This window comes from Calidris pugnax, unplaced genomic scaffold (genome assembly GCF_001431845.1).
Source record: "Calidris pugnax isolate Ruff unplaced genomic scaffold, ASM143184v1 scaffold286, whole genome shotgun sequence".
In the NCBI taxonomy this organism is placed as follows: Eukaryota; Metazoa; Chordata; class Aves; order Charadriiformes; family Scolopacidae; genus Calidris; species Calidris pugnax.
The window spans coordinates 29,182-51,148 of NW_015091021.1; the positions used below are offsets into that span (position 1 = coordinate 29,182).

The window sequence follows — 21,967 nt, forward strand, 5'->3', positions numbered from 1 at the left end:
CCCGGGGGGGCCCGCGGGCAACCGGGGGGCGAGGGAGGGCGAGCGGGCTGATGCCTCGACGGCTCGCCCCCCCCACCTCTCCTCGCCCCGCCCCCTCCTCCCCTCCTCTCCTCTGATTGGCTCCCCGCCCGGCTCATTATGCGGCGGGAGGCGGCTCCTATAGGCTGAGGGGCGCTGTCCGTCCCGCCCCCCTCCCTCCGCTGCCTTTCCCTGCGCTGCCGGCGGGAGCGGAGCGGCGGGGGGGGGAGGAGAAGGAGGAGGGAGAGTTGAGGGGGGGGAAGGTTCTCCTTAGGCTTTTTTTAATTCCTCCCCCCCTTCCATGAGACGCCCGGTGGAGCCGAAAGGAGCCGGGCGAAGCTCAGCCATGCCTCCCGGCCCGCCCGCCGGCACATGGGGAACCGCTGCCTCGATGTCCCCCTGGCGCTGCCGCCGCTGAGGCGGAGGCTCCTGCTGCTCTTCATCATGCTCTTCCTCTGGCTCTATATGTTTTACTCCTGCGCCGGCTCTTGCGCCGCCCGCGGCTCCCCGGTGGCGAAGGAAGAGGGGAGCCCCGGGGAGCAGCAGCAGCAACAGCGGGGACACCCCCTTCCTTTCCCCGTAGCCCCTTCCAGCCCCATCTCCAGCTTCTTCAACGGCTCCGGCACCAAGCGGCTGCCTCAGGCCATCATCATCGGGGTGAAGAAAGGGGGGACGCGGGCGCTGCTGGAGTTCCTGAGGGTGCACCCCGACGTCCGCGCCGTCGGGGCCGAGCCCCACTTCTTCGACCGCAACTACGAGCGGGGACTCGCCTGGTACAGGTACGGGACGCTCCCCCCCGATCCCTCCCGCTGCGGGGAGGATGCGCGGGGAGCGCCCGCCGCCGAGCCCCGGGGCGAAACGGGGATGTTCCGCTAAATACACCCCCCCCCTCGAAAAGGGGAGTGGGGAAAAAAAACCCCAAAAAAACCTAAAAAACCCACCCCGACCCTGCGCGGAACTTGCTCTCCCCGTTAATCCGACCGGCTGGGTGTGTGTGTGTGTGTGTTTTTGGGCTTTATGCTGCCCCAAACCGCATTTAATCTTTCAATAAGAGGTTAACTATCAATTTAATTAATTTATTTCTTTTTTTTAACACCGCCGGTTGTGCTTCCAGAGCTTTTCCTGGAGCCCGTATTTTCCCTTTCGGCCGGGGGGTGGCTGAAATCCCCCCGCGGGTCTGGGGACGAGGCTGCCCAGTTTTCCCAGTAAAGGCAGGGTTTTTTGGGGGGTTTTGAGCCGTTTTGGCAGCTCCGCGGTCCAGAGGAAACTTCCTCCAGCGTTTCCTACGCTCTTTTCCCCGTTAACTTTCTCCTCCCACTATAATCAGCTTTAGGGCTGATCGATCGCTGGGGGTGGTGATGCCCCGCCATGGTTTAACGCCCGTTTTTTGGGGACTGGAGGAAATGTTTTTGGCCGGGGAGGGGCAGGGGGCAAAAAAAATAAAAATATGATAAATGAAGGGATTGCATCCTGCCAGGGTGGATGGAGAACTTTGGATTTTGCAGCCCTGAGCATCCATGGTGCCTGCCGGCGGGTGGGCTCGGAGAAGCAGGAGGTGATGGTGTTGGGGAACCCTTTGGTGCTCCTCAGCCCTGGTGGGACACGCCGAGCCCCTCATCAGCCTCTGCCAGAGCTCAAAGGATGAAAAGTTCCTTTATCGAGAATATTTTGCATGTGTCTTTCTGCCCAGTGGTTACAGGGAGGCTAAAAGAGCCGAGCTGGAAACTTTGAAGCTGGATGGGAGCTGTGAAGTTCTGAATTTTAACCTCTTTGTAGTCTTGAAAACTCCCACCCCGCGAGTCCCATTAGGTTTATGTCTCTCTCTAATTTTCTTTTTTTTTTTTTTTAATGTTGCCATCCCTCAGCAGTTAGTGAAATGAAGGCAGGATAAGATCTGGCGAGCAGGAAGTCGTTGCTGAAAGCACTTTCGTTTTATGAAATATTTCAGTTTTGGGGGGAGGATGCAGCGTGTCGTCCCGCAGCGACAGAGGCGAAATCTTTATAAATTCAGCTGTTTGGTTGTTTTAAAATATTAATCTCCCATTTTGAAAGGAGAACTTGCATAGAACAGAGCAGGAGACCTGTCAGGATTTATTAGCAAAATGGTGTTGTACGTGTTGAACTCTGTTTTTAATTAGGCACCTAAATTAGACCATAAAATGGTTGATTAATCTTTTACAAGTAAGAGGTGGAAGGGGAGAAGGAGAGAATAGTGCTTATGATTACATTAATCTGTTGTCCCAGATGAGGTGGGCAAAAGTCAATATTTAAGAGAAACACATTATTTTTAAATTTGGGGAAGCTGACGTGAAAGTTCTGTATAACTTATTGAAGTTTCACCTTATCTGTTGCTTAATTTTAAGCAGCAGGGGCCCCCTCCCTGCAAACGCACCGCTACTTCTTGTATAGTATTTTTGGAAAAGAGCTGTTTTAACCGAAATGGGACAAATCTTCAGGTCTGAGCAGTGACCTGACACCGAGCAGCGAGTGTGAGAGATGCTGAAGGTCTTGGCTACGATTCGCCCCGAGGACCGGAGCGAGTTTGCCTGGTGTGGGAGCAGGACCCTGATTGATTTTGGAGGGGGGGAAGACTAAATAATGGAAAATACGCCGGGGGGAGGATGTATTTGCTCAAATCACCAGACAAGTTGTTTGGCAATTCCACGTTATTTCTAACTTGAATTTGAATTGGAAGCAGAAGCTTGTTCCTATAAACTTCAGCGTCCGGAATCAGATACGATCCAGCTCAAAACTCCCACTGACTTGGGGGGATCTTGGCGTCTCGGGGCTCCTCAAGAGCAGGCTGGTGTCCCCCCCCCCCAGCCCTAATGAGGCTTTTATTTATTATCTTAATGTCAATGGGGAGATGCATTTGTGTTTTCTTGTTAACGGCCCAATAAAATCAGATTAAAAAAATGCCATGAAACATACGCCGTGCCAGCCGGGGCGCCGTGAGCGGGACGAGCCCCCTCGCCTGGGTTTGCAGATGCTTTTACACAAAATGACTCAATTTTGGAGCCGGGGGAGTCTCTCGTGCCCTCAGCTCTTGCTCCTCACCGTTTAAATCCAATCACCCGCCTTTGGAAAGGTGAAGATGCAATTTTTGACCCACGTCTCGTTGAAAGTATATTTTATTTGACTGGTTTTGGCTAAATGTGGTCATGTCTGGGAGGAGTTTTTGTTTAAGTTGTTCCTGCCGTATAATGAGCTGTTCCAATGTAACTTTTTTTTCAGATTTCCGAGAGGCAGAAGGCACCACAAATTTGCTCATTTAACCTGATGAAGGCTGATATTTTGGGGTATTAGCCATTAATCAGATTTATGTTAACTTTTGATCTCTGTCTACAGTTTTCATCTATAGAAAATAACTTTTCGGAGGCGGGAATACAAACTTTTTTCCTTGCTCCGTTTTCCGTCAAGTGAAATGAAATTTGAGGTGGTTTTTTTTCCCTTTGTGTGAAAGGGAAAGCGGCATCGAGCGGTGCTGAGCACCGTTCCGGAATAGCAGAGCGGGGGGAAAAAAGAAATTGGATTTTTTTGATAGCGAGATAGTTAGAAATCTAATGGAAATAACTTCTGTAGGCACATTGCGGGGTTTTTCCCCCGGTAATGAATCCAGCATGTGAACTGCTCCCAGTGAAAATATGTACCATGACAGAGGAGAAACGGGATCCAGCCCTGATTGCAGACTAATTTTAAGTAGCGCCCGGATTATTATTTTTGGGGGGAGGGATAATAAAGAAGTTTCCTCTTCGCAGCAGTGAGGAGCTGAGCTCCGCAGCCCGCGCGCGCCGGTGTCTGACTGCCCCGACCGACAGCCTTGGAAAGCTGGTATTTTTTTTTATGGGTTTGCTATATGGGTTTTGGGGGGGGAAAGTGTTTTTTGCAAGCCTAGAAAATCAGTTTTTGATACTTATTTTATTTATTATTATTATTTCCTTTCTTATTTCGTGCAACGATGATGCCTTTTTAAATATACTAGGGACTTGAAAAGCCTTTCGTCCTGTAATTAACGTAAATTAAGAAAAACAGATCGTGTCATTAGTGTTATGTGGTTTTTAGTGTTTCTTTTTTCTTTTTTCTAATTTTTTTTATTGTTTTAGGCCCAGTGGGCTGTAGTACCCTCTCCCTCCTGCCGTGGGCTGAGCGTTCCTGGCCCCACTTGACATCACTGATTTATATTTCGAGTCTGTAGCCCTCTGCTCGGAGACCCCGTGCCGTGGCTACCCCGGCTGGGATCTCGGTGGCAGCGTTAGCCCGAGCTCCTCGCGGAGGGCAGACCTCATTTTCTTTTTCTTCTTTTTTGTTTTTTTTTACCCCATTTATTATTTTTTTACTTTTTTGCGGGGGAAAATTCTTAAAACGCTGGCGCTTCATCTCCCCGCTCTTGGTCCAGCAGGATCAGGCCCCGTGGTGTGGAATAAACACCTTCAAACATGCATTTTTTAGACTCCCCAATCACCTAAAGAAGCACTGGGGACCTTAACGTGCGAAGTGCTGCTTCCCAGCAATTCCTGAATGGGGAGAAACTTCCTTTTTTTTTTTTTTTATGTATTAATTTTTCCCCAAAAGCCTCTTTTTTTGCCCCAAGGAGAGCGTGTGGGTGTGAGCCGTGCGGTGCTGGTGCTTGCAAGGGGCTGAGGAGGGGAGGGATAAAGCGATGATGGTTCAACGTTCCAGGGGAAAAACCCTGCTGAACCCAGGGCAGATCCTGAGCAAGGTGGGATTTTGTCTCTGTGTTTGGCCCTTTTTTCCAAATTTTGACTTTAAGGGGTAGCAAGGGCTCAAAACCTGCCCCTTCCCCGTCTCTGGAGCGGGGCTGGGACGCGGCAGCGGGAAGGTGTGGGACACAACTGGTGCTTGCACAACTCAACCTGTCCTTTCCACCAGGTGTCCCAAGGTTCATTGGCCCTGGGAAGTTTGGGAACAGTTTTGATTTTTCCCAACTGGACTTTGGGCGCAAACGACCGTGTCTGAGCGAGGAAAGGTTCCTCCAGTGCCTTCCCACGGGCCACGTTGGGTTGGAACGAGCGTGTCCTAAAGGGGAGTTGTGTTCTCTGGGGGTGGCTTCTTTCCTGTTGAGTGTTTGTTTTCTTGCTTTTTTTTAAAAAAAAAAATAGGTAAAAATCAACTGTTGAGCTTGCATTGTGTTGTGCTTAAGCCAGTGGGGACTTTTAGTGGTCCCCTGGACGCTTGCACAGGGTTCAGTGCCCCCTTGGCCATTGGAGCAGCTCCCCGTGCCGTTGGCCAAGCCCCGTTTGGTAGAAAACAACCCCAAAAAAACGTAGGGCTGGGGTGCTATAATCAGCCAGCCAGGCCCTTGTGTTCGCATGGGCTCATTCCTCTAGATCTGAGGAGGGTTGAGTTGTTCAAACAGATGGCGAAGATTATTCGTGTTGCTGGGGTTTCAGGCGCTGCTGCTCCCTTTCAAGCCCGTTGCCCGATACGACGCACGTGACGAGTCCTTCCCAGCACGACGCTGGGGAGGGGGGGACGACATTGTCCGCCGCGATCGGGTTTCATGGCCTCACCTGTTGGGCTGCTGAACTTTGCAGAGTTGACCACGCGTTTTGGGGGTGACTTATGGGGATGGTGGATCTGCCCGGCTAATCGCGTTAGCGCCGCGCCGGGGAACCTCCCGCTCCTTCTTGGCATGAAAATGATGGGAATGAGAAACCCACGGGCTCGGCTCTGGGTTTGGGATTTATTTATTTATTTAATTAATTTTTTTTTTCAAGTGGGCCATGGCAGATGTCTGTAACACACACCAAGCTTTGGATACCTCAAGGCCCTTCCAGTGAAGGCTTTGTTTTTGGAAGCATCCAGCAAGCCCTGGATGCGGTGGCTGTAAAAACTCTACCCAAACCACCGTTCTTTGGAGCTGTGTTTCCTTCCTGGCCTGATCGTGGACTTGTCTCACCATCAGACCTCACTTACCACCCTGCTCTGGCTGCTTGAGCCTGCCTTTGGTGCTATTAATCCATCCTGAGTAGGAAGAAGTCTGATCTAGTGGCCGTTCAGCCTGAGTGTTGATGTCTTCTGCTGGTGTGGCCATGGGTGGTCAATGGGTTTGGGGGATAATGGATGGGCCAGGGCCGTGGGGGCCGGTGACCATATGGACTCAAAGAACAACAAATAGCAGGGCACATTATTTCAGTGGAGTAATTAGGGGGTCAGGGGCTATCGGCTGCTACCTGTTGTCCTGGTGTCACCATGTGGTGTGTGAAGAGGGGTGGGAGGAGCGGCTGCTGCTCTGCTTTGGGAGATGACTAAGTGCTGTGCCGGGTCCTGACTTGCTGCCGATGACTGTACCGGGGCTTGCCCACGCCGCCGTTGCAATTTCAGGTCTTTCAGCAGCTCACTTTGTGTTTCTTAATTAGCTCACGAGAAATGCCATGGGATTTTTTTTTTTTTTTTTTAAAGGAGCTCAGCCCAGCAGCCGTCACCAGTGGCAGCCAGAAGGCAACTGAGCAAATGGACCTTATTTTGACTTTCTTGATGGAAACGAGGGCTCCCGTGATGAAACGTGTTGATTATCAGCAGGCTCAGAGGGAAGGTGGGGTTAACTCAGGGCTGGAGTTTACTAGTCCCATGGCATTGCCATTAGGGAGTTGCTCCCGGACTGGAGGTGATTGAAAGGACCCATCGCATCTTGCCATGGGTCGGATGAGAAGAGGAAGCCAAAGTCAGGAGCTTGGTCCCTCTGTCTTGAGCATCCTTCTGCCTGGGGATGGGGGGCACTGCTCAGACGTGATGCGTAGTAGACGTTATGGGAAGGAGAGAACTTCTTATGGTGCCACGTTGGCTTCAAGCATTCCCCGTGGTGGTTTTCCTCTTTGACAAGGAAGATGGAGGAGGAAAATGGACTTGGTGATAGTGAAGTTGCATGCGATGTCCTCCTACTGGGATGGGTGCGGATGGGTGTGTGGGAAGCTGTGAGCTGGCTTCCTTGAGAGGCTTCCTTGAGACCTTGCATCCCGGCCCCGCAAGCACATGCGCTCCTGTCTCAGGAGTCCTTCAGAGGGGATCGGAAACTTGGGTGTTTGGGCTTTAGATGATGCTGGAGGGAACGTTAGAGTGAAATAGGTAGAGGTGCTGCTTGCAGAAGGCCTCACGCTGATTTGAGGTAAATGAATAATTCAGGTTTTTTAAATTTCTAAAGTGTGTAAGCGTGGCAGTGCCCTGCCACATGGTGGGTAGCAGGGAAAGAGAGAACTTTATTTCGAGAAAAATAATGCCACTTTCTGCTAAATGCTTTACATCTGCGTTGACCTCCTCAGAAATGCTCTGGAACTATCCTGCTTCAAAACCAGGTTTTTTTTTTAACTCTTCTCCCTCCAGAAAAGGGATGGAGAAAGAACAACTCTACTGAGGGATGCTGTGACAGAGGGATGCTCTGCACCTCGTGGCAGAGGAGGATCTGACCCAGAATTTAATTTGCAGCCGGTCTGGGCTGCAGGACCACTTGTGGCTGACCCTGCTCTCCACATGGCTTCCTACAGCGGCATCCACGGAGCTGGGCTCTGCGGAGCATCGCTGGAGGGAGGTGTCCATCTCCTCCCTCCTAAGGACAGCCCCTCGCCTTCCTGTAAGTCTTGTGCTGCTGAGATTTGCAAAGCCAGAGGTGCAATCTGGTCAGTCATCTCACCTGGTCCTGCCGGGAACCTCTGCAGATCCACCAAAGTGACTGGTTTGTGATAAAAGCGACCCGTTGTGTCCTCTCTCCCTGGCACTGGCACGGCCTCTCCCCTCCAGTGCGCGTTCCTGGCAGGCAGGGCTTCCAGAAGAAAAGTGAGAATTGTGCACAGGCTTGTATTTTATATCCCCACGTATAATATTGTAGGTGGATGGATGTATTTTATGCCTCCCTTGCCGAATGGGAATGCAAGGCCGAAGCCTGTGTGGCCACAACCGCAGCCGAGCGGCGCTGAGCACAGCTGGAGTGAAAACGCTGATTTCTTTTTAAAAAGAGTGTGCTTTTCACATGGGAAGCTGGCTCTGGAGAGGAGAGGAGGCTTCAGCAGCCTGCTGGTGGCCAGGACTGGTCCAGGTCCCCAAACTTCACTGTGTTTAACACAGTCCGAAGCCCTGCCCCGGGGGTGGGTTCCAGGATCAGGCCCTCGGAGCGTGACTGTGAGGGCAGAAAATGTTACCCCAGAAGCCAAAATCCGTTCTCCAAAGTAAATCCAATGATTGTTGATAAAACAGCTAAACAAGCTGTATATTAAAGCCCCGAGCTTGCAGCCTGGCTTGAGTATCAAATGCAAAACTTGCCTTAAAACTTTGAAGTCTTAAAAAACTTGAAAGTACGGGCGAGCGGCACGTGGAGGGGTAGGAAATCTTTGTGAATCTGCTAATTTGGCTACAGAGTGATTAAAGGCGGGATGAGCAGAGGGCACGGGCCTTGTGCTGAGGTTTAATGGCATGGGTGATTTTGCTGTGGAGCGGGGTCGGGCGATGCTCGGCGCAGAGATCTTCCGACACTAGGGGGAGGACGAAACCCCGGCGCTTCGTCGCTTTGCTGCTTCGCTGAGCTCTTAAATATTGGTTTAAAAAAATACTGGCAAGGCCTGCAGCTTTGGCACAGCCTCGCTTTGTTTGATTTCGAGGTGTACCAGGCTTGGAATGGAAGCAGGAGGTGCTGGAGGTGTGTCCCAGCCCTTGGGTGGCTGTGCACCATCCTCGGCTGGTTTCTCCATGGGGCTGGGGACACGGTGGGTGTGGATTGTGGAGGGACCCCCATGGCTTCGCTGTGCCCCGTGTCTCTGTGCTGGGGTGAAGGTGATGCTGAGATGCTGTTCCTCTCTGCTCTCAACCCCCTGTGCCCACCTCCAGTTTAGGGAATTGTGCTGGATCAGTCCCTGCGAGCACCGGGGCTGTCCCCATCTTCTGCAGGTGGGATGGGGTGGAGAACGTTCCTGAAGGTCTCCCCGGGGAGCTGCGGGGCAGTGGGCTTTGTGGGTGTCTGTAAACATCCCCGAGCATCTGCCCTGGCTTCACCGTGACCAGGCTGAGCTGGTCATCAAACAGCCTGAGCATCACCCCTTCTTGAGGGGCAGTTGCAAAGGAGGAGGAAGGAGGGAGGACTTAGCAAAGTCCATCTCCTTCCGTCTTCCCCAGCACTGAACTTGTTGCAACTTAAGGCAGAACTCATAGCTTTTATTTTTTTGTTTTCTTTTTTATTTTTTATTTTTTCCTGATTAATTTCCCTGGAGCTGGTCTGGTGGCTGCTGAGCCTTGTGCTGCCTGCCTGGTGCGAGCATCTGCCCTGGCTTCACCGTGACCAGGCTGAGCTGGTCATCAAACAGCCTGAGCATCACCCCTTCTTGAGGGGCAGTTGCAAAGGAGGAGGAAGGAGGGAGGACTTAGCAAAGTCCATCTCCTTCCGTCTTCCCCAGCACTGAACTTGTTGCAACTTAAGGCAGAACTCATAGCTTTTATTTTTTTGTTTTCTTTTTTATTTTTTATTTTTTCCTGATTAATTTCCCTGGAGCTGGTCTGGTGGCTGCTGAGCCTTGTGCTGCCTGCCTGGTGTTTCTGAAAAGTGAAGGGAATAGCTAATCGGGGAGGGGGGGTTGTTGAGCCTCAGGAGAAGATAGCAGCCTTGCCAAAAGCCGAAGTGGAGTAGCTGGTTAGAGCTTCAAACCTGGGTTTGCTGGAGGCCGAGAGGGGCCGGGAGCTGCCGTCTGCTCCGAAGCCTCTTAATTACAGGCTGGTGCTGCCCGGAGAGCGGGACGAGCCGCCTGCTCCACACCGGTGTCTGGGCACACACCGGCGCCTTGGCCAGCTGCCCCGGCTGCCAGCTCCCCCCGAGACCATCTCAAGGTCACCCGGCTAAATGCAGTGTAATAATTAATTAAGCTATATATAAACAGCAAGCTCCCGTGGTCCTAAAGCAGATTAAGAGCCCGGCAGTTTCCTCCTGCCCGCCTTCCTCCCCGCGGTCTTCTCCTTCCTGGGTTCCTCTGTGGGTGAGCCCTGCGGTGGTCGCACCCTCAGCCGTCCCGGTTGGGTTGAGGAGCTGCACAGCTGGGTCTGAGCCCCAAAAATGGTAAAAACAGAGCAATGCCAGCTCCAGGGGACTCCCCAGCTCACCCAGTTCCCCCATCAGACCCAGTCTTCCTCTTGAAAGAGCTGGAGGAAAGGACACGTGCAGCATCTCTGCCCTCCTTGGTGGGAATCCCTTCCTTCTACATCCTCTGTTGCACTGGGAATAGCTACTGGGGTTTGCCTTCAGCAACAGGCTTTGCGAGACTCCTGTATGTGCTGGGTTTAGCAATAGCTGAGCTGCATAATTTTATCAACCCCGCTTTGGTGTGGGGTGAAAGCCTCCTCAGAAGACACAGGGTCTGCGTGGGGTTGGCAGCCTGGAGGTGGAAGGAGGAGGATAAGCTGGGCTGGGTTTCCTGGAAGAGCTGCAGCAACAGCAGGTTTGTGATGAGCCTTGGGGCTACAGCCAGACACATACCACTCGTCTGGAGACTCCTCTGGAGTTGAGGCTCGTACGGTATCAAAGCTGGTGCTTAATTTTTTTTTTCCTCTGTTGCACCTGTCCAAAACTGGTCTAAACCCCAAAAGTAAAAAAATCTAGGGATTAGGTTTAGTTTAAACTCTGGGTTACTTTTAATGTAGCTGCAGAAACACCCTAGGAAAATTAAAAATCATGTCTCTTAATCAGGTGGAGGTGATGTGCTCTGTCAGATGTCGAGGTGCTCGGAGAAGGGCAGAGCAGCTTTCAGTGCTTCCAGACCAGGCCGGGTTTTGCAGTCAGGGCACGTGTTTGTCACAAACCCATCGGCAGAGTCTGGTCCTGGGCTTTGCGCAGCTGAAATCCTTGGAAAATTGGACAGACCCCCATGGCTGGCTCTAGGAGGAGTTGGGGGAATGTGTCTGAGCTGCCCGTGCTTGCTCCTCTGCTGCTTCCCAGGCCTTCTCCTTGTACATGTCCAGTTGACCAAGGGCCACCACTGGTGGGAGGAGGTACCTGGGGCTGATGGGCTCTGAGCCAGAGGTTGCATTTGGGTAATTTGGGCTGCCCATCTCCAGCTCCCCAGCTCTCCAAGGCAGAGCTGGCTTGTCTCAGTTTCCAAGTGCCAGGCTGTGTCTACATCCAGGAGATGGAGGCAGGGGAGAAAAGGCTTTGTGAGGGCTCACAATGGAGTCCCCAATCAGTTCAGTCCTGATCAGAGGGGGCCGGGCTGTCTCTTTGGGAACCCAAGGGTGTAGAGATCAAAGGTGTGGGTGAGTCAATTACAATTCACATTTGGTTCATCCATATGTTTGGGTATTTGAAAAGCTTCAATAGTAACCCATTTTATATCTTTTATGCCCATTGATTTGTTAATCTGACACTTGGTTTCATCTGAATAACAATAGCTCTCATTCAGACGCCTCAGTGTTCAGGGAAAAGTCATTTCACTTGGGTTGTGCTCCAAGGCCTCGGCAGACCGGCCCACTCCGCTCTTTATGTAGAAGGGCTTGGAGGACTATGGGATAATTCAGCCCCGTTGCCGGCTCCGGAGGGAAATGGGCTCTCGATGGAGACAGGGTGGGATGCTGAAGGTCTCTGCTGGGGTTTGGCACGTGGGGTTTTGCTCCGTGAGGTCCTTTCTGGTTGCCACCGTAGCAGTGGACCTGCCACCACGGGGTGTGAAGAGGTGGGCAGGGTTCTGAAGACAGACAACCCAAGTAGTCAAAAGTGGAAAGGAAGCACAGAGAGCCCTCTTAAATACAGCCCGAGCGAATGTGCTGGGCTAGATCAAATCATCGGTATGGCGATGTGAGGTCTCTAATTACGGGAATACCTTTTTAATTAGAAGCAGCGCTTTGCATCTGTTGTACTTGCAGCAGAGCATCTCCACCAGCTGAGCCTGCTCTTTAAAGAGCTCTTGACTCTATTTCGTTGACTGTTTACGACCACGTCATGATCCCACGTAATGACTGGGGCAGGAGGGGAGTCTGCAGACGGACCTGCTCCTTCATGTTTCCCTAATTGGTGCCTGTCTCCCTCCTTCGCTGGGAGTTTCACTCCTTCCCAAGGCTGGTGTGGTTCCTTCTGCTCTGCCCTGAGTCCTGCAGCGTCGGTGGGGACCCACCTTGGGATGCGGTGGCACCGCGAACCCATAGCTTGATTGCCTCAATGGGCATGCTGCTTTTCTGTCCTGGAACTTAGTATTATTTTCTGTCTTTGATGTTTGGTGGGATGGGGTGTAAAAAGGATGGGGAGGCTGGGGAGGGTCATACTGGCCTGACTGGAGACGGTGGGGGAAAAAAATCCCATTCTGGACAAATGCGTCTCACTCACTGCTCTGGTAAACACCATGGAGTGATCTTAATTTCCAGTCCTCCCCCTTTATGACCGTAAATCACAAATCCATTAACAAATGAGTTGAGGTGACAATCCCATTTGTGTTAAAATGCATTTAGGGATCAGGACTGAGAGGATCACCGGTGTATTAATTTGCCAGGCCTATTGTTCCAGCGGGTGGCAAATATAGCTCATCCCAATGGGGGTCACGCTGTCTGGGCCAGCGTCCAGACTGCCACCAGGTCAGGTCATGGTTGGTACCACCCCTGCCTTGCTGGGAAAGAGGCAGGAGACCTTTGAAAATGAATCAAGTGGCTCAGCTTAGAATAAATTCTACACCAATTTCAAATTCTTGACCTGCTCGATGGGATGCTCACGGTGATGAGCTGCCAGCTGGTGCATGTGGGACATGCTTTCTCGGTTGGCCACCTTCTTGTGGAGCTGGTCCTCCTCTGATGAATTTGTTCTTCACCACCATTACTGGCTGCCAGGAAGGTGATGGTCTGCTGATGGTCAGAGGGGGCATTGCTTTATTTTTGAAGGCAGTTGAGGGGGAACCTCAGTGCAGCATGGTTACCTGGCTGGTGTTGCTGAAGATGCAGGTGGAATCATGCAGCTGGGGTTTGGCAGCAGCTCACCAGCATCACTTGCTCTGTGTTAGGAACATGCGTGCGTTATCAGAAAGGGCAGAAAAAAAGGGTAACCTTCTTCTTTCCCTAGTGAAAATGGAAAGCTGGGCGCTTTCCGAGCTGTCGTTTCAAAGACCTCTGCCTTCCAAGTGATGCTGGATGCCCATAGGATCCCTTTGGGTGTAGAAGGTGGGTTCCTGGAGACCATGTGTGGCTCTTTTAAGGACTTCCCATCCCTGGAAGTGTTCAAGGCCAGGCTGGATGGGGCCTTGAGCAACCTGCTCTAGTGTGATGTGTCCCTGCCCAGGGCAGGGGGTTTGGAACTCGATGATCTTTGAGGTCCCTTCCAGCCCTAACCATTCTATGATTCTATGACTTGTAGGTGTATATCTGCCTCAAGGCTTGTTCCAAGCCTTGTCCTGGCCCTCCCACCCCAAGAGCTCCCTTCCCACCTCCTGCAAAGGAGAGAGTGGGCTCCACCTCAGCCATGGCCTGGAAGATGCTTCATGGGCAGTTGGTGCCTGGAGGAAAGCGCTGCTGGGTGAATAAAGCAGTTTCCCTCTTTCCCTCCCTGCTCTGCTGTCCCCACGGTGAGGAAGAGGAGATGAGTTGTCACACGACTGCCACTGGCACCAGTCCCTTTTAGGGTTCATAACCCAGCAGAGTGGTTGAAGCCCCCCTTTGGTGTGACTTTGGCAGGCAAATCACTGAGGATGCTCCCTTGCATCGTGGCCTGAGGGCTGTGAGCTGGGGCATCCCTTGAGGCAGAAGGGGGCTCTGGGGCTTAATGAGGGGCTTATTCCTCTGATGGTGGCTGCAAAGCCCCAAGGCAGGAGGGCTGGGCTTGGTTAGAAGAAACGTGTGTCAGGGTGGCAAGCAAAGCCCTCCCTGTGCAAAAGCCGGGCTGCTCACGCGGGCATTTAACAAAAGGTGGCATTATCAGGGGGACTAGTTACCTGCCTGTGCAGGCACATGGATTAAGGCTTTAATTTCTGTGCTGGGGGAAAACACAAAAGACCTCTCAGCAGGGCTGTGATTTATGACCGTGGCAATAGCAGAACGTGGTCCTGCCCGTATCACGCTGGGTTGGGTTTGTTTGGTGGGTGGTGACTTGGGCAACGTTTAGTTATGGGTTGGCTCAACCCAACCCTGTTTGTGGGTTGGTTTTGTTTTGTTTTTTTTTCCTTCCTCTAGCAAAATCAGAGCAGGTGAGACACGGTGGCTTGGCAGTGCCCCAGAGGAGAGGGACAATGTGGGAAGGGTTGCTGAAGTTCATTTCCTTGTAGTCCTGTCTTGTGGAGTGGAAACTTGTTAGGTGCTTCTGAACCTTCAGCCTTGGTGTACTGGGATCAACCAGTGGTTAGAGAGAGGCTGCTGTGATGGTCACTGCTGTGTAACCAGAAAGTTTTACCATAAAAATCCACATCCATGTAAACCCTATGGACTGCCATCCTAAACCAGACTCAAGCAGGGGTTACTTCTCTTGAAACAAGTTTTTTCCTGGGAAACTTCTGCCTAAGTGCAGCATGGCTCCAGGAACACTGCAGTGGTGCTTAGCTGCCATACATACTGCTAAGGGGTACATGAAGTGACCACCTTCCCCTGTGTTAGATGCTTAAGACATGCCCTTTGGGTCCAAACTGAGATGTTCTCTGCTCGCTGGGTTCTCCACCACCAGCAAACGGTGTAAGGGTCCCCAGAGAAGGGCCTTGAAGAGAGCAGGTACTGTAGGGATGGGGCTGATGGGATAAGCTCCCATGAGCTATCTGGATTAGGAACATCTCCTGGTGTCCTAGCCGGGGGCAGGAGCCCTGGGGTGCTCTGGTGTGACAGGTAACGGGGTGTCCCTTGGTGGGTGCATCCCTCTGGGGAGCCAGGAGGATGTTGTTCTCCGTTGGCAGTGACGGGCAGTTTGACTCTTGGATGAGCCATGATGTTACTTGGTTTGGGCACCTATTTCCTGAAAGACCTGATGCTTCTGGGACACCAGGTGAAAGCCAGCAAGCTGTGTGCAGTCTGTGGTGTCTGCTCTGTGCACCTCAACACCCCCTTCTGCCTCCCCCCATGGCCCTGATCCCCACATCCATGGGGTTTAACCCAATGGAGATTTCCTTTTTTGCTGCAAGGAAGCGTTTTCCCAAGACCTCTTGAGGAGGAAGGATCTATATAAGGGGTAATGGCCTTAAACTGGAGAAAAGCAGATTTAGATTAGACATTAGGAATAAGTTCTTTACTGTGAGGGTGGTGGAGCACTGGAACAGGTTGCCCAGGGAGGTGGTTGAGGCCCCTTCTCTGGAGATATTCAAGGAGAGGCTCGACGAGGCCCTGGGCAACCTGGTCTAGTTGGGGGTGTCCCTGCTGACTGTGGGGGGTTCAGACTAGATGACCTTGAAGGTCCCTTCCAACCCAGATGATTCTATGATGTCTAGAATGGAGAGCAGCAGTGCCTGTGGGGTTTTAACATTTTTGAGAGGATTAGTGCCTTGGGAAGAGGCAGCGGTGGGAGCGGTGCCCCTTGGAGGTGGCCAAACTGTTGTTGTGTGGCGTTGTGGGAATAGCCTGGTTGTTCTCCTGCTGGAGCTGAAGCCAAAGCCCTGAGATTGGCATCTCCGGGGTTGGCTGAAGCCAAGCGACAGCCGTGTTGGCCCCATGTCCTCTGCCCCAAGGGATGCTTCTGTCACCTGCGTGTGCCGTGGCTGGATGTCCCACCAGCTACGATTTCTTTATCCTGCTTTTAAGCCTTTTCCAAGCCAGGCTTCCTTTGCTTTAACCTTCTCTGAGGTAGCAAAAGCCTTGTGACAGCCGTGGTTTGGGTTTTGCCTTTCTGATTTGTTTCCACAGTTTAGCTGGTCACTCCAGACCTTGACTCTTTCGCTTTGCCCTTTTTTTTTGGGGGGGGTGGGGACATGACTTCTGTGCTTGCAGCTGCAAAGCCTCCCCAAGCTCAGCAGATACGAGTTCCAGGTTCCCACAAAGGGCAGGATCGGTGCTACCCAAGTAAATCTGAGTTTTCAAGAAGTAACATCTCTGGTAGAAGGATGTGCTAAACCAGCAGTTTCTGCAAGAAGCTCCAAGAGCAGAGCTTCGTCTTGCAATGAATCCATAAGTGGACCTACCAAATCTTCGTGTAGCAGGAGCTTAGTGTGCATAACGTTAACTCAAGGCTATAAATTTTTGAGGGAAGAGAAACGGCGGGTCCTTCTGGTTGCGATAGAGTAAGAGGCAGAGGCAGCGGGGGGAATTTATTTTTCCCCGGGAGTGAGTTGTGAGCGCTGAAATCTCGGCAGATGCCTAAAATTCTTCCTCTTCCCTCCCTTTCGGGCTGTTGTCTGTTGAATTTATAGAGGAAAAACGTTTCTACCACTCTGCAATAAACTCTTGGACACGGGGAAAGTAATCTTAGCTTGGTCCAGGCCCGCACCGGGGAAGCTCTGGAGGAGCTGCTCAACTTCCACCCGCAGCGGGGCGAGCACAGCCGAGCTGCCGGCTTCTGGTGGCCCCAGTGGGGACTCTGGTGGTCTTCAGGTGCCAGAAGAGAGGGAAGGGGATGACACTGATGCAGCTGGGGCTCTCCTGCAGGGATAAATTCCAGTTAAACACTCCAGCGGGGCGTAGGGAGAGGCGACACGGCGCAGGAGGAAAACACCACAGCTTGGCGGGGACACCAAGGCCCTGCGAGCTGCTGGAAAAAAACCTCTTTCTTCCCAGTTTGCCAGTTAGCTCAGTCATGTTTCCTGCTGGGTTTAAGGGGTTTTTTCCCCCCCTTAAATCATGAATTTCACAGAACTGCCCCCTCTCTGCTCTTTTTTTAAACAAAACCAGTCTTTTTTCCCTTTTTTTTGGGGGGGGGGATGGAGACAGATTAGAGTAATCTCACATGACTTGAGCAGTGGGCAGTGAAGTCCGGTGATGCCGGGCGATATTCTAAAGAACTCACCCAGAAACAGCAATTAGCTTTTAATCACGGTGCTGCTGCTGGCCCCCCCGTGCCCCCCCGGAACAGCATCGTGTGCTCTTTGTCGGCACCGGGGGGGACCACGGCAATGAAAGGCAACCTTGGGGAGGGGGGGACACCGAGAGGAATAAGATGCTCATTTCGGCCCCACCCCCTTACTGCTCTCAAAAGCTCTTATTTTGGGAGCAAAGCGCTATTGAAGCTCGGGGACAATGGAGACCAAATCCTTCTGGGGGAGGGGAGGTGCTGGCAATTGCGTCTTTTGTTGCTTTTACTTCTTTACTTGCCTCTGGCCTCCCCCATCCCACCCCTCCAAGAAATCCCCAGTAGATGCCCGCTAGATGATAATGCAATCACTTTCTTGGGACCTTGCTAATAGGATTATAATTATTACTGGAGATGAACTGGAGTGAATAGAATATTTACCACTTCATCTTAAATTATTGTAAATCCCTCCAAAGCAGCCCTTTGATATGTAAAGTGCTGCCCCTCTCCCCCCAGTGAAGATAATTATTTAGTGGAAGTTCAGAGCTTTTAAGTATGATGGGGGACAGAAAGAGGCTTCGGTGTTTACATAAAGAGGAGGGTCTATGTTATAATGAACTGGTGGAGTCGATGAACATCGTGCCCGGCTCCAGCAAAGGAGGAGAGAAAGTTCTTGCTGAGCAGTTGTAACATCTCAAGCTGTTGTTGGGGGAAGGAAATAATTGGAAAGTCGTCCCTTTGTAGGCCAAATGAAGCCCCACATCTCTGCAGCCCATCTGCCCATCTTCACTCAGTGCGTGAGTCCACCTGGTGACAGTGGCAACGTTTTGGGTTTGTTCCTTAGGTTCCTTAGTGGCGACGTTTTGGGTTTGTCCCTTAGGGCTGGAGGAATTTCTGTTTGAGGAATGACTAAGTAGGCTGGGAGACCTCAGCCTGGCAAAGAGATGTCTCGGGGGAAGATGTGGTGCTCTATGGAGTCAGAGCTGGGCTGGAGGTGGAGGGATGGGTTGGTGTCATGGTGCAAGGACCAGGGCTGTGGCATGGGGCTGGGAGCTGGTGCACAATGGGCAAAGCAAGGACCCGGGGAGGACTGTGCATGGGGTGGATCTGCATGGGTTCAGGAGGAACCTGGACGAGGGGATGGAAGAGAGATTGATTGAGGATAGGATCTACCTAATAGGCAGACAAACTACATCAGGGCCAGGACAACCCCTGAGCTGAATTTGGGAGAGTGGTGGGGGACGGGTGGTGCTGCTTGCCTTGCTCTTGCTCTGCATAGTCCTCCTATGGCCAGGGCTGGAGAACCCTGGGCCACGGGGGCTTTGGCCTGAAGGAGAGGGCTGCATGTGAGCACCTGCAAGCAGGATACACTTCTCCCAAGCTTTTGGGTTGATACTGTCCCTTCGAGACCTTCCTTCCAAAGGCTGCCAGCATGGAGCATCAGCTCTGGGGGTTGGGAAGGGGGGTTGCTCCAGCCAGCCACCTCCAGGACCAACTTTGTGCCTTTCCATCCATCACCAAGAATGGGCATGTCTTGGGAGTGATGGCCATGTCACCCATCTTTCTCAAAAGAGTCTTTGTGGCTCTTTTAACCTCTGTATTATGCCCTGTCCCCGTGCAGACAAGACTCACATCAAGTGTTTCTGCTGCTGTAAATTTGTCCTCCCCTGTATTTCGACAGGTCTAGTGTGAGGTGTTTCCCCCATGGCAGTGGGGCTGGAACTAGGTGGTCTCTAAGGTCACTCTAAGCAGCAGAGGCTGGTTCTGCTCATCACACCCATTGCTCTTCCCTGGTGTTGAGGGTTTTGTGCGTGGATCAGGCCCTGCTTTGTCCTGGGGGGGTGCTCAGATGCTGCTGTCCCCTGTCCCTCACCTGCAGCCACCTCTTTGGTGGCTCCTGGATCTGCTCTGAATGCAGTGACCTTGGGGGAGGTGGATAAAGGCTTTTATTAAAAAAAAAAAAAACAAAACACAAAAACAAAAAAACAACAAACAAACCAAAATCTCCTCAAAGCCCATAACCCCTCCTGATCACGGCAGCACGTTGTCCCTGCTGCTTTGATATTCTGGGGCCCTTTGGTTCCACCCGGCTCTGCCTGCGTGGAGTGGGGACCAAAGGACCATCTGCCGATGCCCCACGTCTCCCCGCTCCCCCCAGCCTTTGATGGGATTTTTATACCCGCATCAAAGGAACTCAGATCAGACTCCACGGCCAGGCCGGAGCCTGTTCCCCTGGGGTAAGTGGTCATGCCACCCGTGGCCACCAGCTTTTCGGCCCCATCCAAGCGGCTTCGTGATGGGGAGCCTTCGCACGCTGTCACCTTCCTCTGCCTCCTTCAATCCCCAAACTCCCCAACAGGTGAAGGGCACCCGGCAGATTTGGGGGCAGGGAGCAAGGAGAGTGAGAAAAACATTACTTTCAGGCCCACATGTTTCCCCCTCCAGCTCCCTGCTCCTTTACCTACCCCTTCCTCACCCCCAAAGTTCATTAATTCCCATCATCTGGTTCGTGTAAACGTCGTGGCCGGTGTTTGACGGGGCTGGATTGGGTTACACCCCTTTCAAAAAGGCCGAGGCTGGTTCCCAGCCGTTCCCTTTTATTGTGGTATAATTTGCCAACCCAAACATCGGGCTCCTGCTCGAGACAAAGGCGCACATGTTGCCCTCACCGCGGGTCATAAAAAGAGGAGGAGAGGCTGCCCGCTACCGTACGGGTCCTTGGTGCAAGGGCAGCCTGAGCCGGGGGAAATTTTGGTGAGAAAAACGTGATATATATCAAACAATAAACCAGCAAGTGCTCCCACCCCCAGAGAGGAATTTGCTATTGCCTCTTCTCGCTCTGTTTCTTCCTCCTCCTTCATCTTCCTCCTTTCCCCCATCTGGAGCTGCTGCCGCCAGAAAGCAGAGTCGAAGCCAAGTGGGTAATTTTGAAGGCGGTTGACCTTGATGCTGGTGCCAGGCTCCGGGATGCAATTAAAATGCTTTATTGCTTTAACAGTCTTTTCCTGGGCTTGTCAGGTTCTTGCTTTTAAGGAGTATTTCTGGGATTTGATGATTTTGCGGTCAGTCCCGTGGAGAGGAGGGCCAGGTGGGATTGGGATGGGGCCAGTGTGGTGGCTGTGGGAGCTGAGCTGGTGGTACTGGTGATGCTGGTGATGCTCTGGGTGTTTGCTCCCCAGGACATTGCAAAACTGTCAGATGCTGGTGTAGGGCTACAGGTGTGTGGTTTTAATCCAGTCCTTGGCTGCTCTGATCACCACTGTACATTTTTCCTGCTTTCTGACAAAAACACGCTGCCTCGGAGACTGGGAACAACTGGGGATCTCCTCGGCAGAGCAGGGGGCTGGGTGGCAAAGCTGCCAGCAGTGGAGATGCCGCCCCCATCCTTTCCTGGGTGTCTGCAGCTCTTTTTCAAGATAACTAGATTTAGCTCACTTGGCCTAAATTTATTTATCGGGATGAGGAAGGAGAGGGAGAGGCAGAGAAGCAGGAGGATTTAGAATGAGAATTGGCTGTGCGGGGCAGGAATGGCTCCTCAAAACTGTGTTTGATTTAAGGCAGCTGATGGGCTGTGGTTTGAAACAAGCCCTTTGGCTTTGATGGGATCCTGACCGGAGCAGAGCTGAGTGGGACCGTGCTGGGATGGGGACAGGGGACCAAACTGGCCCCTGGGGACCGGACAGGAGGGGATGCAGCCGGATGGAGAGCATCAAACTCATCTTTGGCATTTGTTTCCTTTAAAGCTTTTCCAGGCTGGTACCAGCAGATTTGTTTGCTTTCCAACCTGCAAATCAGAAGGGCAGCAAAAGTCCTAACAAATTCATCATATGCACCAAATGGTACCGTGTTTTGTGTCGTGCTGCCTGGGCTTGTTGTCACCTCGGGTTTTCAAACCCCTTCTCATGACTCTGGAGGGGGTTTCATTCCTGTCTCCTCCCAGGCTGGGAGAAGAGCTTTTGTGTCTACCTTCTGCGTTTCTACTCACCTTCTCACCGTAACCTTTCAGTCTAATCTATCTGGTTTCTTAGATGGTTTCTTCCCAAATCCTTTTGGGAGGATTTGGGAGTGCTTTCCCTGGAAACAGCCAGGTTGCCAAATTTTGGTTTTCTGGGAAGAAATCACTTTTTGTCGTCTTGAAACACTAGTGAGGAATTTGGGTAGAAATAGGTTGGATGCTCTGCGCGTGCGCCGGGCGGCAGAGCCAATGGTTCTGGATGACTGGCCTGAGCTCAGCGTGAATGTGGCTGATGTCCAAAATAGTTTGACTTGGCTTTTTCTGCCCTTTCCTCTATTTTCCTTGGTTTTAGGGAACAGCTGTGGGGAAGGGTGGGGGGGAAGTCTAGAAATTCGGCACCGAAGTTGGTTCTGGTGGTGTCTGATGGCAGAGCTGCTGTGGGGAACGCTGGGAGCGGTCCCCGGTCCATGTCTCGTAGCTGCATCCAGGTGCTGTGGCTTTTCATCCTGATCGTAACAAGCCTTCTGTGGCTTTTATGATACGCTGTACCCAGCTGTCCCTCTCCTCCTGGAGGGTTTTGTCACCCTGGCAGAGGGAAACTGAGGCAGCAAGGAGGACTGAGCAAGGAGCGGAGGGGTCTGAGACGGGGGGTGCTGTCACTGCAGCACAGAGCACCCCAATTTTAGCACTTCCCAGTGCTCTGGAGCACGCTGGGGTGGTGGGAACATCTCCAAAAAGTGATGCTGGGTGGGAATATATCCGGTAGAAACCCTCCCCAGGAAGGAAAACTCATCATCCTCTGGGCTCCAGGACTCCCGTTCGGCAGCAGGAGCACCTGATGGCACCGGGGGTGGGCTGGGCAGCCTGACGGTGACCTCGGGGTGGGCAGACGGCCGGGGGTGGTTGTCTCCATAGCCCCCCAGGATGAGCCCAGCCGTGGGCCTCTGGCACAACCCGGAGGGGTTTATCCCAGCAGGTGTTTGGGAATGGCAGGAGGTGCGTGGGGGGACCAACAGACATCCCCGGGGATCAAGCAGTAACAAAGTCTGTGCCCCGGTCTGTCCTACCTGTGGCCACTAATGCAGTAACAGGTTGGGGAGGTCCCCTGGACACCCCCC

The 21,967-nt window shown here is 52.4% G+C and overlaps 1 protein-coding gene across 1 annotated transcript in view; it reads left to right on the forward strand.

The window, feature by feature from the left end:
* The first annotated feature begins 244 nt into the window (after nucleotides 1-244).
* Nucleotides 245-21,967, forward strand: part of LOC106896095 (heparan sulfate glucosamine 3-O-sulfotransferase 3B1-like) — a 36,238-nt gene continuing 14,515 nt past the window's right edge. The window contains exon 1 of the mRNA XM_014955823.1: nucleotides 245-797. Within this exon, the coding sequence (XP_014811309.1) occupies nucleotides 391-797 (407 nt within the window). The 5' untranslated portion in view covers nucleotides 245-390. The remainder of the gene's footprint in view (nucleotides 798-21,967) is intronic.